The sequence below is a fragment of the Carettochelys insculpta genome, chromosome 2, assembly GCF_033958435.1.
Source record: "Carettochelys insculpta isolate YL-2023 chromosome 2, ASM3395843v1, whole genome shotgun sequence".
NCBI lineage: Eukaryota > Metazoa > Chordata > Testudines > Carettochelyidae > Carettochelys > Carettochelys insculpta.
Genome location: NC_134138.1, coordinates 216065848 through 216085851, shown reverse-complemented (window position 1 = coordinate 216085851; position 20004 = coordinate 216065848). Strand labels below are relative to the sequence as shown.

The following is a 20004-nucleotide window of genomic DNA, read 5'->3' as shown; positions in this document are numbered from 1 at the left end:
CAAATGCATTCATGTGATGACAAATCCAATACGCACACTACAGACACATCTGACATTAGATATGTAGTTTCCAGAAAATTATGCATTCCTAACCAAGCATTCATACACCTCACACAAAAATTCTTTACTATTCTCTATCAATATGAAATTTACAACTGCTTTTCAATGTTTCTGTGTATTTTATGCTTCTAAGCCATATGACCACCTCTTCACCATTCTTCTTATTTCTCATATAAATGTAATGTTAATTTTACTGTTTGCAACCACAATAAAATATTTTGAAAAAAGATAGTAAATGTAATTTACTTTTTGGAGATGAAAGGGTGCAAATTTCCCACATACAATAATAACGTAATATCTACAAAACAAGTAAACATCTTAATTTCCTCACTGAGATCTAGTTTAACAGGATTGCTTTTAGGTGATTATCCGTCTTCACTGATTTGTTTTCCAAGAAAGATTTCCTTTTGCATACACACTTGCTATCTATATCAACTGAAATTGATCAGAATATGCCCTAGAAGCGTTTTCTAAAACTCCCCTGCATTTCTAATCTCCAGAATGATAATGATTTTACATTTGCCCTTTTCACCTCCAAATATTCCAAACACTTCACAACATGATTTACTATTTATATTCAGAAATCACTTCAGCCACTGCTGAAAATCAGCTACTGGTGGAAAGAATTATAACAGTTTAACTGTGAGCATACAATATGTGAGCTCAGGAAGTGAAAAAAATCTCAGACCCAATTTGAAATAGTACGAAGACAAGATCACTGTCGTCTTAAACTTGGGAACTCATTAGTCCATGACTGGAACTTCTTGACATTAACCTCTGTGTTTTCAAAGGCACATGTATGCTTTTAGCCATGCAACTCCCACCAAAATCAGCACAGAGCACAAAGCTAACTGTCAGTGAGAACTTATCTTGAGAACTTAAAACAGAGGGCTGGACTTACGACAAGGTTTCATTAACTGTTGTTGTTGTCAAATCCTCCAATATTAGCTCTTAGAGAAAGGAAATGAAAAAGGAAATGAAAAACAACTATAAGGGAGAAGTCCTGGTTCATGAAACAACAGATGAACCTTACTCGCTGTCACAGCTATGTAGTCATGACATGTTTCTCCTCATATGTAGACAGAACAAAGGTCATGTTTTAAGTTTTGATTCCGCTATGCTTACAGATGGTGGATTGCAACATAGCATCATCAAATGTCATTTACTTCTCTGAGCCTGTGTCTACACTCACCCTGAAGGTCAATGGTTGATAACACTATTTTAGGTATGCCAGTTGCATACCTAAAAATCGACTTTTCAGCTGTCAACTCCCATGCCTGTCTTCATGGCAAAAGGTTGACGGAAGTACTCCTCCCATCGACCTTCCTTAATCCTCGTGGCTTGTGAGGAGTTCCAAGGTTGAAGCTGACCCCGGAATGCACTGTTTCACGCATGCAGTCAATCTTCCGTGGTCAGTACAGATATATCCTGAGACCCACGCAGCTCTACATCGAAAAAAGATTGCAGCAGGAGGATACCAAGCTTAGCTACTTTCCTAGGCAGGATAGTAGCCTGGGAAATTAAACTTTTATGAATAAACAGATGTTCCAAACAATGATTAAAGCACAGATTCAATGTTACCTGCTTTCTTACAGAGTATCAAACACTGGTTCAACAATAGTTTCATTGGTAAGGTGTTAGATGAAGCACCTAAACATATCACCAAAACAGAAGCAAAAAAACCAACCAAAAATTAAGTATTTTAGTGCCTGGATTGTGTTCAGAGCTGTACAAAACTTCTAAATACTTCTTGTTCTGCCTTACCTTGGTTATAAAACATGACCAAAATCTCACCTACACTACAAAAATAGAACTAGCAATCAGAATCTAAGGTGTGATTAGTTCTGCTTGGCAATGGACTCAGAGTGGAGGCGGAGGGAAAATTTCCATTCCCCTGATCCATGGCCCATCTGTGCACAGTATCAACCCAAAAGTAACTTAGAGCAGCCTAAGTCATGCGCTAAGTTACTCATGCTAGAATAGTTCTGTGCGCAACAGCAACGTTGGCTGAAGACGACTGAAACAGTACACTCCTATTCTGCCTACACCTACCAACTTCTGGCCTGCTCAACAATAGTTCTTGTGCTTGGTGTGTTCAGGGGTGAGAATGGGTGGTATTGAGCCAGCTATGTCAGCTTTACAACACCAAGGGATTTTCTTTATGTGGGGAACTCTGGTTATCCTGCTATGGCAACTCTTCATCCCCTATGCACCATTGGAGTTGCTCTCTGTATGGAGGCACCACGGAAATAAAAAAACACTTTTTTATCAGCCAAATAACTAAACTCCAGCTTAATCCAAGTTTGACCTAATATGAGAGAGTAGGCTATATTAGCAGAGCTGTTTTAAAACTGAAAACTGTTTCCTTCAGTGCTCTCCAGGTTGGGAAGCTGAAAACATGGCCTGTTTAATATACGCCAGCATTTCCCTCCGTCATTTAAAGTTCCACTGACCCAAAGACCTTGGCTGTCCTGGTACATTAGGATGCACAGGTTTACTGTATGTTCTTCAAGTTATTTTTTCAGGCGTGTGCTAAGTTGAAAGTAGTCAGCTGTAAGCTACAATACATATTTGTCATATCAAAAATATAGGGAATTGGTTAATTTATTTGGCTATTAATTGCTTAACTTCAGTAAACAATTTCATTGAGAGGTTTTTTTAACTGTATTTACTCTAATTGTTCACGGTGTCTTTTCCTGCACAGAAGGTTTTTAAGTTAGCATATATTTGGCTTCAGCAATGATCTTGATTTTACCTGAATGATCACAGCATCTATTAAACATACTCTTTCTAAAGCAAGCAAGAAAACCTGTGGTAAATATGAATTTTTATACATCATTGAAGTAAGAAGAAAGTGGGTTAATGGATCAAGAGATTAGTTTTCCTCTTTTGTCTCACTCCCAACCAGCCCACACCATCTGCCAGCAGAAATTACAAGTTGAATTCAACTTAAAGCTGAGTCTTCGATAGGCTAGTAGACTGTTATTCTCCTGTTATGGGTTTGAAGCTGTTCAGCTAATTTCTGATGCTGTTTTCTTCAGTAATGAATTTCTACATTTCAAAGCTATACCAAAATCTCCTCTTTGGACAAAGAGGCAGCTTTAAATACAAAAGTCATCAAGTCCAGTTCCCTGACCTCATAGCAGGACCAAACACCATCTATTAATTAATTTCAAGGTCCCTTCCAGTTCTAGTATTCTATGATTATATGATTAACATGAACATATATTTGGTAACTCCTGGCTCTCAACATACTTTCCAGTTCCATTCATTCAAGCTATGACCACTGCTAGTACAGCACTGTTTATTGGTTGAAAACTGCGAAATACTTTAGAAGTTAAATATTTAAGGAAAAATGAATTTGTGAAAGGTATAAGCAAACATACAGGACCGTCTCCTGCAAAGGTGCTGAATACCCAAATCACAGAGCAAGTGGCAGGACTGGGCCCAAAGCAGCTGATGTTTTGACCTCATGGCTTTGGACTTTAAATTCACTGTAGGTAATTTTTCATTTTTCAGGGCATTCCATGCACACAACGACATTCCAAATAAGGACAGGATCTATCCAGGTGATCAACTCTGCATTTTAACTCCTACTCACATATATGGAAAATTATGCCCTTTCAGGTGCTCCACTAGACCGTCTCTAGAGCTTTTCTAAATATGCAGGAGTCCTTCTACCCTTTCACAAAGGCACAATAAACATTATTATCTACTTCCAGAATTATCTGCTCTTGTATTTCATTGACATACACTTCACACTTAATCAGAAATGCACAATTTACCAAGTGTGCCACTGAACTTTATTTTATCTATTAGAAAAAACGCTCAATATGAAAACAAATAGAGGAAGCTACGTCTGTGTCCCATTTATCTTTTCCGCCAAGTTACTGGTTGAAAGGAGTGCTTCCTCTCAATATAGTCAAAGATACAGAATTCTATCTTGTATTATTGAATATAAAATGACTTGAATATTGTCATTATTTGCTTTAAAATGTTATTTTTACACATAACAATTGAATAACTGATTTTCAGACAGCTTCCTAAAACAAACGAGAATAAAACACATGCCTTCCTGCTATTTTACTGTCTGTAATAAACTCCAAGGCCTATTGCCAAGAGAAAATTTTATGAGATTTACATTTGATTATTGAGAGGAGTGAACGCTTGACCATGTCTGAAGAACAAGAGTAAGAAATCACTGTATAATCAAGATTCCTCCTGGATGGCATGAAAAAACAAAGTCAAGCTTCCCAGTGCTTTTATTTACAGCTCTTCACCACACCTTCCCAACCCAACACATTGCACTTTTGCAATGGCTTACGAGATCATATATTAGACAGAAGCTGATGGCATATGGAGTACATGGAGAACCTCTGGTTAATGAGAACAGCAAAATGAATAAAGAAAAAATGATGGGCAGGTTGGTGGAAAAAGCTGGAAGACAAGCCAATTTTTTAATTTAAAAATTACGTAGCAGAGACAATGCTAATGAGCCAAAATTCCCACAAGACTATTTTTACTTTTTCATCTGATTTTGATATCCTGACTCAACCAAGACAGAAGTGTCCTCACTCACATATGGTGAAGGGAGCTTATTCCTTTAATTACTATAGTAGAACACTGCAATTCAATATATAAAGGCTTCTACATGCATCTGAGTATTTAGCCACTCACTACACTCCAGACCTGAAACTGAACTTCTCTCAAAACACAGCAGATCTCTCTAGTCTTATAAAACCTCAGAAATACCTGGAAGTTCTTCATAAATGTCATCATCTATTGGTCCAGTGTTGACTGGAGGAGAAACTTGATCAACGTCATCATATTCTTCCTCCTCAGGAATGACATTAGAACCCAAATCTATTCAAGAGCAGTTTAGAAAATTAGCATATACAAGAATACCAACACGAGCCTAAATCGATATTTATGCAGCACGCAGCACACTGTTATAAGAAGAGTTTCACTCAATCTTGAGAACAAATGCTACTGCCCATAGAATTACTTTTGTGGGTCCTTGCAGAAGAAAAGTATAGTAACTACTTTGGCTTTTGGGGATTAGAAAAGATCTTTAAGATAAACACCAATGGAAGAAAATGATAGTTCAGTTAAATTGTGGTATTCTTTTAAGTGCCATTTAAAATGCTTTATGGCCATCAGATTCTCCAAGAGGCAGAGGGATAGAACCATCTACAAAGAGTTTTAAAATATATAGAATATATGGAAAAACAGAGTCTTGGAGAAGAAAAAAATGAATGTAAGAAACACAATACAGCTGACAGACAGCATGTGCTGTCTGAAACCTGGATTTAAAAATGTTTTTTCTGCATTTTGCACATATTGTACATCTGTTAGTAAATAAAGCTATTATTAATAAGCACTATTAAAAACAAAGACTATTGTTTCACTGACTGACTTACCTTGTAGTACAAATTTGATTTCTTGTATCCATTCCTCCGCTTCTTTGGAAGTAGCTGCTGTAAACTACAATAAACATAATATGAATAATACTTATAATGGGAACATAAATATAACCAATACCACTTTAGTAATGGAAGGGAATGTAGCATTCTTGTCACTTCTTCAAGGAACCATTAGTAATTCTCTTCATGTCTGCTGGTACTTTTCTTGCAAGGATGCTTCTTATAATGTACAGTTAATTTTGACAAATTTACGTAATTGAAGGAGAGGATGATGGATTTGAAACTCTGATCAGCAGCTGGCAGCTGTGCAGAAAAAGGCTGCTTCTCTTCATCAATGTCAAAGCCAGAACTGATGAACAAAATTTGCCCTTGACAATTAGAAGACACCCATGAATTTCTTTAGACTGCTGGATACAGTTTTCTTAAAAATGTTCTTGTCAGATTCCAACACACTACCTGACAACTTAATTAACTGGCTTTCAACTGCAATCTCAGATATTTAAAACTTATTAAACTTACATTCCATATTGATGCCTAGCTGATAGATCTTTGAATTGCATAGCTGATATGTGCTCCTACCTTGACGTGCCTTCCAATGTCCTAAGCAACGCAATATGTATTTAACTCAGAGGTTTCTTCTTTGATAACTTCATTTTACTGCATAATTCATCCAAAAATCTTGTAGACCAATTACATAGATATTACAGATACGTTAACACCAAAATGACCAATAGATAAAAGTAATAGATTTGCTTGTTCTTAATCTGATTTTTTACATGTATTTCCTATTATATGAATGTACAGTAAGAAAGCCAGCATTCCTTTTTTCATTAACAGATCAGGGAGAATTATTTTACTGAAATGTTAATGTCTCCATAACTGGAATCATAACGGTTTTGTCAATTTAATTTCAAGATGACATAAGAAGTCCAACCTGATAAATGCGTTTATCAGGAGCCGAGATTTCAAAACAGCAATCTTTCTTTCCATCCTTTCGAAGGGTATTATTCATTCTGACGGTGTATCCATCCAGAGCAAATTCACCTTTCTGTTGTTTGTCTGTTGGAGATAAAAACAAAGTGAGAACTTCATTTACAATAGTGAATGCAAGCTGACCAGCAGGTTATCGTTTATTCAGATTTTGTTTTCTCTTTCATGAATATTACAACGAACAGGGAGGTTTGAACCAAAACAATTAGATATTGTTTTTGGAGATAAAGCTTTATTTTAAAAGGAAGTACAAACTAAAGTATATTTTTTTAATGTAGGATGCCTCAAGATCCCATTGGGAGATGTTTGCAGGTGGTGGTCCTGTTTAGTAAGAAGTTCATGCTATCACACTTGTATGAAGGAAAAGCCAAGAACTGGAACTTGCAACTTGCAAAATAAGCCTACCATAGGTCAGCCACTCTCACGAGTTTCAAAGGGGAAACCTTCTAACATATAACTTGCTGAGTCCCTTGCTAAGCTTATCATTCTCTTTCCTCAAATTTGCTTTTAAGCAATTTTAAAAGCCTCTCTTTAAACCAAATCCTCTTCCACATGCACTTTCTTTGATCAAACTCTTCAATCAATTTAGAAGCTTATTCAGTACCTGCAATGTGTTCCAAGAGATTTCTCCACCTACCACTAGCGATTTACAATCACGAGGAGGATTGAATTTGATCACAGCTCAACATTTATATCACAGACAATTGCAGATCTCAATTTTATAGACTCTCAAGGGTCTTGTTTATAAAGGGCTGGCTTATGGACAGCTAGTCTGAAAGTGAGATATACCTTAAAAAAGAGTTAATGTGTAAACACACAAAACATCTGAGTCAAGATGCCTCTCTCTCTTTTAGAGACTCTACTCTGTTCAGGATATGTCCTGTACTGTCTTTACATGTGTAAAGTGTCCAGTACCAGCAAAATGTGAATAAGTAACAACAATAATGTCGAGATCCATAACTGCCACATGCCATATTGGTATATTCGAAGAAAAGATGGGTGACAACAGCACTGTAAATCTTCATCGGTGATACTTTGCCCACTCCTACTATGTTTTTGGACACAGGAGAGTTTAAACAACAAAACCAGCACTAACCACCGCCTTTTCTACACTGGAAAAATATTCCTTGCTGATGAGTATTAGCAATGGGTGGGTGCACTTAAACCAATGAGGAACATGGCTTAGCTGCAAGTGTGGCCAAGACAAATCATTTTCAGCATCTTGTTAGAAATATCAGTATATTCATTGCTGACACATGTTGTCAGTGAGGAAGAAGTTTCCTGGTGTAGGAAAGGTTTTAGAGCCTATGGCCTCCCAGAGGGTTGTTGCATATCTCAAAAACTTGTAAAAAAGTTCATCTATTCTCCGAAAGTGAAATTCATTTCACTAGCACAGAGCACAAGGAGGTGGATTTACTTGGGGGGAAATGGTACAATGACCTGTACACTGGACTTTGGAAGATGAGGTACAAAGGGAGCTGTGTGGTGGTGAAGGCCTATCCCCTTGGCCACCCTGGGGACAAAGCAAAGGGATGCCGGGAAGGCCTATCACATCGAAAAAAATGCTCTATGCTTCTTATGTAAATACAAATCTAGTGGTTCCTTTTTGGCCCATTTATTTACCCAGTTATGCAGAGAACAAGGCATGCCAGGGTGCCTAGGCAGTCACAATAAAACTACTCTGCCGGCAGCCACATATGCACATAGTCCCATGTCTATTTGTGCCTCCCCACAACACCACAGAGTTTTCATCCATGTCAAGCAACGCTCAACAAATAAGCACCAATGAATTAACAGCATAAAAATGAATTCTCTGCCCCCTTTTCCCATTCACTTCCTCCAATAATTTTTACTGTGTCTACATTAACTACTGTTCTATAGTATTTATATTTTATGTCTTCTCACTCCCAGACAACCTCAATACATGTGCAAAACTCATGAAATTATATATTATCATACTGAGGCAGATACTAGAAATAACTAGCAACAAGCTAAACCAAGTCCCTTTTCAATGAAATTCATTTCAGTCTAGAAATATTATTGTTCATTCACTTATGACCTCAGGGAACAGACGAAATAGAATACATTAATTTCTCACTCTCCGTGCTGGAAGTTTATCAAAACCCAGAAAGACTGCAGCACACAGATGGAATAAACAAATACCAGGTTCAAAAGGTAAAACCATTTTGTCAAGATAAAAAGGAGGCAAGTTATTCAAATTTAGTATCTCAGAATATTTGTAAGACATTCTCTCACATACTGATGACTGCTTTATATGGTAATACAGTTTTTCAGAGTTACTGTAAAATTATTTCTATCCCTGTACAAGTTAAAAAATAATACAGTTAAATTACAAAGAATGCAATACAGTCTGCAATACATAAGAGCCCAGCATACACTCTTCATGTTGTCTTGGACTGTTATAGTGTTTATATTATCTTTGGGTTATCTTTCAAAAAAAAAAAAAAAACACAATTCCAGTGCAAATGACAATTACTTGTGCACACTTCAAAAGAAATATATCCCCTTATTTATACATTCTTCCAAACAACTTTACAAAATAGGCTGGCTACCGTATTGCAGTTTCCCCTCCCTGGTCACATATGCAGTAAGGGGCTCTCAACTGAGGCCCTGATCCTGTAAAGACTTTTGCACACACTTAACACTACACGTTCTAAGCAGTCCAACACAAGACAACAGAACCCTCTCTCCTAGACCCCATTCAAAGCCTAGTGAAGCCAATGGACTAATTAATTTCAACAGGCTTTGGAGCATGCCCACAATTTGCAAATTAAGTATACTTAAGTCTTTGCAAAATCAGGCCAGCTCTGAGCAAATTCCTTGTTCGTATTTTTACGGAAATGTTCATGTGGTTGTCAGTTTACAATAGAAATATACTTCTGGATATTACAGCTCTACTGTGGTGAAATGTTAAGTGATTGTTACCATTTTAATTTAAATAGCTCAGACATAAATATTTTTACTTTAATATAAAAAATAGCTTCTGACTTTTTTGGTGTTGTCATATTTTAGGCAACCATGGGTTCTTCTGCCTCCTGGGAGTAATTCTGCATTTTTCAGCTAAATTCCATGTGAACTAGGAGCATTGTATTTTCTGATTCCTGCATCTCCAACTCAAATCACAGATTTTTGCAAGGTCACAGTGTATAAATGATGGAGTAGGTGGGGAAAAGAACTATGAACAGAAGACAATTTTCAGTGAACGGTAGCCTGCTCAAGGCCTCTAGCAACAGGCTTGCAATCTGGAAACAGGAACGTGGGTTGTTACAGTGTGCCACACCACTGCAACAGTGTAATCCTGATAGTGATACTACAAAGCAGTGTTTCCCAAATGGTGTTCCGTGGAACCCCGGGGTTCCGCAAAGTAAAAATAAGGGTTCCACAAGAAAGTTCCACTACAATAACAACAATTTATGAATTTTGTTTAGCACAATTTTCATTTGCGTTTGCCATGATAGATGTCCCTCTGTGATGCCAGCTTAGCCAAAGAGTGGGGACGATGATGTCACTACTCAGTGCTTCACGCACAGTCATTCAATGGTACAATCACCTGTTATATACCACTGTAAATCCCTGCACTCACTGTCAGGGAGCATGGATCAGTTTGGGGTGGCTTATGTTAAGAATATTCAGCTTCCTCTAGACATGCAATTTGTCAGTTGTTACATTTCGTTCTTGAATTACGCAGCAACGAAAACGAAATACTGAAACTGACTGAATGCCATGCCAGATATGCGAATCCAACTTTCCAGTATTGAACCAAATATAAAAAGAATTTGCCAAGAAAAGAAGAAAAGCCACTCTTTGCATTGAAAACTGTCAATATAATGCAGATTAGTTTTTTAGCTTTATTTGTGTACACATTAAATGTGATTTTTATTTTTTAAATATGTGCAATTAGAATAAATGTTGATCTCATGACCTTGTTTAGCATTTGTTTGTTATCCTTACTAATTCATGGTCTACTTTTACAGCTCTATATAAAAGACTGTTATTAGGGGTTCTGCAAAATTCTTTTGAATTTCAAAGGGTTCCATGGCCACACAAAATTGGGAAACACTGCTACAGTGGGACATGAAGGGCATCAAACCATCATTGCTTTAGTGTCATCCTGCTGACATTACTCTCTGAATGTCCATTTCAGAATGCAGCATGTTAAAAGAGGAAACTCTGGGCCCCTGCAGAGCTATAACAGTATAAAACTAGTACAAAGCCACGAGAATCACGCCCAGTGTTTCCGGTAAGCTGAGTGCTTGGGTGGCCACGCAGGAGAGATCCAGGCGCCGCCCAGATGATTAGTAGTGTGCCCACAGCCACCCACAGAGGGCAGCAGGTGTTTCCATTGGTGGTGCACATCCCCATGCCTTAGCGCACGTAAAAAATTTACTCTACCCATGGATGGAAAAAAATTTGAAGGAACACTGCTCAGACCCCATGTGTTTATTTTGTATAGTAATTTTGATATACAGTATATCAAAATATTTTACAAAGATCAATAGTAAAATGAGAGAAACTCCATATTTGGGAGGTTTAAGCAGGAAAAGACAGGTACTTTTTTGACTAAGTTTTGCGAGTCTGTCAAGTGGAGAAAAAGCACTCTAGTCTCTCATATCAGCTATGTCTACACTAGAGAGTTTTGTCAACAAAACTTGCAGTGTCTACAAACAAAATGCATTTTGACAACAGTCTGTTGATAAAACTTGGCATGTCCACAGACAGTGTTCTGCCTCTCTGCAATGAGGAATAATGTGTTTGTCAGCAGTTTCTGTTGACAAAAGAGCCATGTAGATGCTCTGGAAGGCCCTCTGTTGACAGACAGGGCTTCCAGCTCACCAGGCAACCCTGTTTGCTGAGCTTCTGGTTAGCTATTCTGTTGAGAGAGCGGCCAGGGAGCCTGGGTGTTTTGTTGACAGAGCAGATTGCTCTTTCGATACGCTTTTGTGTGTGGACGTCGTCTGTCGACACAAGTTTTGCCGGCAGATCTCTTCCAACAGTAACATCTGTCGACAGATTGCTGTAGTGTAGACACAGGCATCAAGACCTGTGAAATATTGCGTTGAGATGGGGATGACCCAAATGCTAGAGGGGCAGTGGGAATCCTTAGGGAAATACAGAAAGACAAGGTAGCATTCTGAAATAAAAGAGGTTGTATCTTGAACTGGATCCTGAAATGACTGGGTTGCCAGGTTGAAGATATGCAGCTCTAGCTCACCACCCCCACACGCAGCCCCAGTTCAACCCCACAGCCAGCCTGGCTCACCAGCCAAGCATGGCTCTGGCTCAATCCCCCCTCCCCCATTCAACTCCACCCCCGCTGCAGCCCTTATCCACCCGCCTCCCACATCCCAGCCCACTGCCAGGCTTAACTCTCCCAAACTGCCCCCCTGCTAACCTCAGGATTTAGCTTGCAAAAGGAGCTCCAGGTGCTCCTGCTGTTTCCCTAGCTGCAGAAGGTGCGTTCTGCCAGGGAAAGAGCATCCCCCCGCGCCCCTCCCCCGCCGACTTACAGGAAATTCGGGTCCCGCAAGGGTGCATGGGAACAGAACCCTCGCATAAATCGAGGCACTACTGTATTCCACAAATCCTGAGGTAGGGAGAAAGTTAAGACTGTGGAAAAGGGAGTTGACACAGCAAGGCACAAAGAGAAAAAGACAGAGTGGGATTTCAGATCATGATAAAGTATGCACAGTACTTTCATTTGTGAGGTTGTAATGGCTATAAATAACATATGTATGCAGTATTTACATGTATCTAGGTAAGCACATTAGTTACCCCAGAGACTGGAGCAGTTCTAAGCAGTTTCAATGATACTTCTGTGATTCGTTAGGTCAATGGGTATTTTGGCAAGCACGCCAATATTGAAAATGCCAGTGATGTCTGACAGTCATAAAAAGCAGTTTGACCTGCTAAACAATATTAAACTGTCTGTATAATATAGGGCTTGTCTACACAGTGGAGTAATGTGCACACAGACAGTATAATTTCCAAAGTGAACTAGCGAGTTGTATCAATCAGTCCACGTACATCCTGCTGGTATGCACAAAATATTCCCTAGTGTGCTTTAACCCAGTATACCAGAAAGTGCTTTTTAGAAATGATATCTCTCTAATGTGTTATTGTGCAAACGGGCTCTGAAGTGACTAGATGTCCCAATAGTCAGTGTTTTGTCTTATATGGGTGCCTTCCCCTCTCCATCCCATCCCAGTTTTTCATATATGCTATTTGGTCACCCTAACAACCTCATACTATTAGAATATACTTAGGTCTTCCTTTGTTTTGAGATTAAGATTCTCCCAGATCTTTGAGATTCTTTCCAATGTTCTACATTGTTTCATATTAAAGTAGGTCTCATCTATGCAGTATTAGAGTGCCAAAACCTCCCAAGTGATTTAAAACATTAAATTTTGGAACAGTCCCTTTAAGATATATGTGCAAGAATCCATTTGTTTTACAAGACTGAAAAAATATGCAGACATTTTTAAATATAAAGATGCCAATGTAAGAGCAAAAAGTTTACTGCCTCATTACAAATATCTTTTTTAAAAAAGCAATAATCCCTTCTAACACCACCACACAACCTAACTTTACTCTAAATTAACTGTCCATGAAGATACTTGTGGGGGGGGGGGAACAACACTATACTCTAATCCTATAGTTAGAGAAAATCCTGCAGACACCAGAGTTGATGCTTATTGTTTTGAACAGAGGAGAGGAATATACAATATTGTCTAAAAACATCTTTATGATCAGGCTGGAGGATATTTAGGACAACCTTAATATGCTCCCCAGTAGTCAGATTAAAATTAATTGATTAAAATATATTTGACATTACAATTCTTGCACACACAAAATCTCCCATCAACTTTAGACTAGAGGAATTACATCCAAGGAAAGTATGCACAAGATAATCTTTAGGGGTTGTCACAATAAAGGAACGAGAAATAGACATATCTTAGGTAAGGGGCTGGACTATATTCACTTATTCTATATGGCTTATTTCCTGCTATTGCTTAGGCTGCTAATATACCTGCAAACCAGACCAAACCTCATGGCTAACATTGGTAAGAAGCCTTTATTTAGTCTGTGTTGAAAAATCACATGTAACATAAGTAGCAGACTGGAGGCTCTGCAAGGAAATTAAAAATGAACATAATAGTCTTAGACCCAGCCAAAAATGTACTGACAAAAAGTCTGATGTTACTAACACATTAAATGATATATTCAGGTCACAAAAGGAATCTAGGGAGAACAGATTAAAAAAAACCCACAAGATTCTTTTCTAGGTGAAGAAGAAATAGTAAAAGAAACTAGCCAGAATCACAACAGGACATTCAAAGTGTTTTAAGAATGATCAAACTTCAGAAACAGGGGCTCTTTCTCAAAATTCCAAAGGAAGCAGCAAAGGAAATAAGGAAACATTTAACAAATACCTTTAAAATCTTTGGAAACAGAGAAAGCATCATACAGTAGGAAGAGGGAGTTGTAGGAAGCGGAAAATGACACACGTAAATCCTGTGAGCACTGAGATAAGACAAGATCCCTAAGTCTGTATTTGTCAAAAAAGGAAGACATGCAATTAGATGGATCGGCACAGTTGAGAAATGCAACACTTTGAATCACACCAGTGCTACAAGGTTTGTCAAACCATACCACAGAACAAAAAAGCAGTTATGTAGCACTTTAAAGATTAACAAACTACTTAATTAGGTAATGAGCTTTCGTGGGCAGACCCACTTCTTCAGATCTGGAAACAGTGCTGCAAGTGAACTGGGACAACCAATATATAACAGAGAGATAGACAAAAAAAAAAGAAATAAATGAAAACTGACCACACAATCTCTGTAGATAAGTCCATGCTTGACTAATATGAGTACAATAATAGCGATATACAACCTACCACTTTACCAGAATGGTCATAGTGATTATAAAATGGGAAGAAAAGTGAGGTTACAAAAACAGAAAACCCAATAATAATGGGAATGTCATCTACCCCCCTTGTTGCCTGAGAACATCCTCAGGACAGGATGCAGAGATAAAATTTCTAGACTACATTAACGATTGCTTCCTGGAGAAAAACAATTCTTGATTTACTCCTTTGTGGAGCACAGACTCTAGACCAGAGGTAAATGCAGCTGAAGCTTTCAAGTGACAGCAATCATAAAGGAATTAAATTTAACATCCTTGCAAAGAAACTCACCACAACACAACTTCAAAAAGGGAAACACAAAATGAGGAAGCTAGATACTTGGAAACTACAATGAACAAACAAAAGTGAAATGCCTGTAATACAGCACTTTTTTGAAAATATCATAATAACTTTTCAAACTATAGCATATACCCCAAATTAAAAAATAATATAAGGATTCAAAAATGCTGCCATGACTAAGTAAAGTAAAAGAAGCAGTTAAAGACAAAAAAGGCATTCTTTAAAAACTGGAAATAAGATCCTACTCAAGAAAATAAAAAGGAACATCAGCTCACACCAACAGACATCAAAAGCTAACTATCTTAAGAACCATTAGGAAAGAAAGTGATAATAAGAAAGAAAGATATTGTAACAACACTATATAACCCCAGTACACCCGTACATTGATTGAATCTTTATTATGGTATTTTTAAAAAGGTTCCATGCTGTATTACAGGCATTTTACTCTTGGGACTGTTCATTGTAGTTTCCATGTAACTAGCTTCATTTTTGTGTCCTGGTTGCCCATCTCGATAAAGACAGATTAGAACTGGAAGAAATACAGAGACAGGTAACAAAAATTATTAGGGATATCAAACAGCTTCCATATGAGGAGAGAGATAAAAAGACTCAGAAGAGAGATATTGAGGGAGGAAGATAACAGAGGTCTATAAAACCATGAATGGTATACAAAGTGAATAAAGAGGTGGTATTTATGCCTTCAAACAACACAGAAGCTAGAGGTTACTCAATGAAATTAACAGGTATCTGATTTAAAACAAAAGTAAGGAAGTTCTGCTTCACACAAACACATGTGCTACCTATGGAAATAATTGCCAGGGAATGTGAAGGCCAAATCTGCAACTGAATTTAAAAAAAAGAGCTAAATACATTTACTGAGGAGAGACCCATCAATGGCTATTAGCCAAGATGGTCAAGGGTGCAACTCTCTGCCCTAGAGGTCCCTCAGCCTGTGACTGCTAGAAGCTGGTCCTGTACAGCAGGGGATGGATAAATTGCTCTGTTCTGTTCACTCCCTCTGAGGCATCTAGCACCAGCCACCATCAGAAGACAGGATACTGGGTCTAGATGGATCACTGGTCTGACCTACTATGGCCGTTCTTATTTGTAATCCTGTCAAATGATGGAGACACAAAAACTTAGGCTGAGACAACACTGAGCACTGAAAGGAATTTAGGTGGATTTTTTTTATATAGAAAGTTGTTAATATCTGGAAAGAAACTTAACACATAGCTGTCCTCTGAATAACTGATCATGGAATTCTATACTTACCATTGCAAATTTCCATATTAATATTGTTCAGAGGACAAGTAAAAAAAAGTGTTTGATAAATTAACTGCCAGCTTTATGAACACAAACTTGGATCTTAAAAATCAAGCTCAATTCTTTCCTTTTTTGTGCATCTTCACAGATGAAACCAATTTGAATTTAAGACTTGAATGCGACTGTGCAAAGTTGGCTTTTAGGCAAGACACTGTTTTAGTTGCGTACTCAACAAATTTGAGATGGAATATTTGAGAGAAAAACATATAGTTGCAAAATGCAGTATTTACAGAATAATTTTTCAGAGTAGGACAACACTTAAACAAATAATAGTTTTCCCTAAAGGTGTACGACAATTTGGACTAAAACAAACTGTAGTCTAATGAAGTGAGAATGGGATTAGGAGACAGACAACTATGAAATCTAATCCTGGCTCCGTCACTAGGTCACAGTGTAGCCTCACAAGTAAATTTAACCTTTCTGTTTCAGTTTGCCCATTGAGGAAAAAAAGGAAAACACTACCTACAGGTACTGAAAGGTTTTAATATTTGCACTATACTTTCAACATTCTTGTAAAAGATTAATTTGTTACCTTAAAATGGACTTAGCATCTCAGTCTCCTTCTCCCCTAAAGCTTTCTTATTTTTCCACATACTGCAAGAAACAGACTAATAAACTTTTAAACATAATTACTCATACCTTTATCACTTCCATAATAATAGAACACTGTACTGCTGAGAACACACCAACGCTTCTGCCATTCAAAGCCAAGAAAACTGTGGTCTGAAAATAAATACAATTCATGTTAGATTGCTTTTATTACACATATTTTATGTCAATGAGGAGAAAGGGAAAAGGAGTCCAGGGGGGAAACCTGGGAGTAAAAATAAGAGAAGAGAAGAGAATAAAAAAGAATTTGAAGATGGAAAAATCAGTAAAGTAGTTTGGCATGGCATTAAATACACGGAAACTGTGAACAATGTTATATATACCTTCTACAGTTGTAATACAACATTAAACAAGTATTAAGGTGAAAATACAAGGATTTGTACAATTAAGGTAAATACTGACAGAACTAAAGTGAATCTCTATATTTTCTTTCTTGAATGACTATAAATCTCAATGCCCCCTAAAACCTGAATTCAACACGTCTTGTTACATGCATTCTTCAAAAACACCCATAAGTCTCCAACTTACGTGTCACATAGAAACCCACTGACTAATCACAAGGCTCCTCAGCTGATAACAAACCATGATTATTTTCTGTACGTCACAATACAAGCTATTTGAAGTTTCTTCTTTTAGCTAATAGTTTCATGACAGATCTGCCAATTTCTTCCCATATCTTTGGGAATTCTTCAATTAATATTGTAAACATTTAGGATCCACGTACGTGTTTATGTGTTATCATGGGTAGGACTGTATGTAACCCCACGGTGTCCAACATGTTAGCCACTAGCCACATGTGGCTATTTAACCATTTGCGTAAGGGTTGAACAATAAATGTATTTTCAAAATAATGTGGCTAGTTCCCTTCAGAAGTGGTTGGGCACCATGAATGAAGGGGGAAGATGTGACAGATATGAGACCTGGGGATTCAAAGGACTATGTTGAACCATGTGCCATACACATGCTTACATAAAGCTAGTTCATCATTTTTCATAGAGTCAGCTTATGCTACCTTTTCTGCGTTTTTCAAGGTATCCAGCCTTTAGAACAAATTGAAGATCTTGAGCAGCAATAGGAGGAAACTGGTTTCCTGAAAGAAAGGGGTAAAATGTGTTATAAACCACTATTTTTTCAAGTTAAACACTACCCTAACCATAATAATAAGAGTTGGCTGATTTTACACTGGCAGTGCCAATGAATTACTGGAAGAATAAAATTCTATTAACTGCTATTCTAGATAATTTTGGCTAAACAGTCACAACTATAATGACAAAGCTGTTGGCTGTATTGTTATGCCCATGCAGTGACAGGGAAACTATAGTTGTGAACCAGCCCCTCAACTCCCCTAGCGGGGAAAAAAATCTGTATCTACTTCCCAGACACGATAAAAATTCAACACATATTAATCTAGAAGATATTTTTTTACATCTTAAAATATATAATTTAAAAATTGAGCTGCTTAGAAAAATCAGAGAGTGTTTTCAAATGCTTGCATAGAAGCAAAGGGTGCTTAAGTACCTTAGACATAATTAACTGTAATTAAATGCAGAATTTCATTTTTAGCCATTATCTCCAAGGCCTAACGGAAAGGTTTCTGCAAAGTCCACATAGCATGCACCTGCATGCCATGCTGTTGAGGAAGAAAGGAACCAGATGAAGGGATGATAAAAAGCAATGTCTTGTTGTTGACAGATAATGTGTAATTTGTGCTACATTAGTAAAGCTCTGTTTAAAAAAAAAAACCACACACAGTACTTTGACAGACAAGACAAACACCTTTCTCGGACGTTGCACAAGCTGCTTCATTTTTTGTGGATATTTTTATTTTCTGTTAAAAGACCAATATTCAGTAGCACTTGTACTCCCCTGCCCTCGATCAGCTAGAACTGTAAGATTCTAATATTCTGGATTAAATTGGAAGGCTAGACACTGAAGAACAAATTTAAAAAATTAGTTTCAAATCTTCACAAATGAAGAATCAATGTTTAAAATTCTAAAATACTAATATAAAATAGAAAGAGCAGAAATACAGCTTTAGATGTGCCTGATTATTCAGGTATACAGGTCCACAACTACAACTGCTATTCTAACAGAGAGGAGGTTAGCATATTTTCCCACTACTTATAGTCATTAAATATTTATACTTAAAGCCACTGAGTGTATGCAGTAAATTTACAGGGAAGCAATTTTTTTCCCTCAGAATGTTATACAACCTGCTCCTCTCAAACCCAGGACTCTCTCATCCAACAACATCCATGGCCTTGCAGGACCACAAATGTTCCAGGTCCAGAGTGTCCCGCTGGGGCTGGCATCCACAGGACCCAGACCAGGGCCATCATCCAACAGCACAGCTGAGTCCAGGGTTTGGGCTGGCATCCTGCCAAGGCCAGGGTTGGCATCCAGCAGGCACATCCAGTGAGCTGCAGCCTCTGGCACCCCAGCCAGAACTGAACTGGCAACAGGTGGGCCAGGGTGGGGACCAGGGCTGGCAGCCCAGCAATAGGGGAGCCAGAAGCAGGGGACTCCCCCTGGTCCAGCAAATTCACTCATTTGGGATGCTTCAGTGCCCAAGGCTGCTGGGCACAGAACGTCCAACCTGTAGATAACCTTGTTAGTAATGCAGTGAAAACAAAACTATGGATCATCACCAGAAGACTACATTGTCAAGAAACCACTGTGGAACACCCCATGTAGAAATCAAGTTGTCATATCTCTAATTAAACACTCTTTCTGCTAGGTAACCAATGCCTGCTGGGCCCTTGGGTGGTCAGTTAAAACAGGATTCTAAACACATCTGTTCTTTAGGTAGTGGCATTGTTAACAAAATATATTTGTGATAGGGCAAGGAAAATGTTAGTGAGATCAAGAAAAAACAAGTGGCTCAAGAACACAATGTACCAAAGAGGGGAATATATACCTCTGAGAAATCCAAAACTTTTCAAAAAATAAAAATAAAACATATGGTTAAGTTACACACAGTGTAGAAGAGTATATGAAAACTCCAGTTATTACAAAATTGTGTTTTGACATTCAGTATTATACTATCACATTTTTTATTTCTAAATATTTCACAACTAAGATTACTATATTATAACATTATTATTTCCAACCTAACATACTAAAAACAAGATTTATGCACTACACATATGAAAATATGTGACCATAAGAACTGCGTTTGGGAATGTAACTTAACACTAGTTTAAACATGGAGAGCTCATCAGTTAAGAAGGTGATTAAGTTATTAGATCAAAATCGTAACTGGTTATTAATTGCTGCAGATACACAAATGGCTTCTGGCTAACGATCAATAGCTATTGGGCTGATATGCCTTACCGCAGTCACAACTGTATTGAAAAATTATCCATTTCACAA

At 37.7% G+C, this 20004-nt stretch overlaps 1 protein-coding gene across 1 annotated transcript in view; it reads right to left on the bottom strand.

The window, feature by feature from the left end:
• SKAP2 (src kinase associated phosphoprotein 2) overlaps window positions 1-20004 on the bottom strand; it is a 152337-nt gene that overhangs the window by 43572 nt on the left and 88761 nt on the right. Inside the window, exons 5-9 of the mRNA XM_074984596.1 lie at window positions 17645-17722; window positions 16663-16746; window positions 6418-6542; window positions 5481-5544; window positions 4813-4923 (exon numbers count right to left, since the gene is read on the bottom strand). Of these exons, the coding sequence (XP_074840697.1) occupies window positions 4813-4923; window positions 5481-5544; window positions 6418-6542; window positions 16663-16746; window positions 17645-17722 (462 nt within the window). The remainder of the gene's footprint in view (window positions 1-4812; window positions 4924-5480; window positions 5545-6417; window positions 6543-16662; window positions 16747-17644; window positions 17723-20004) is intronic.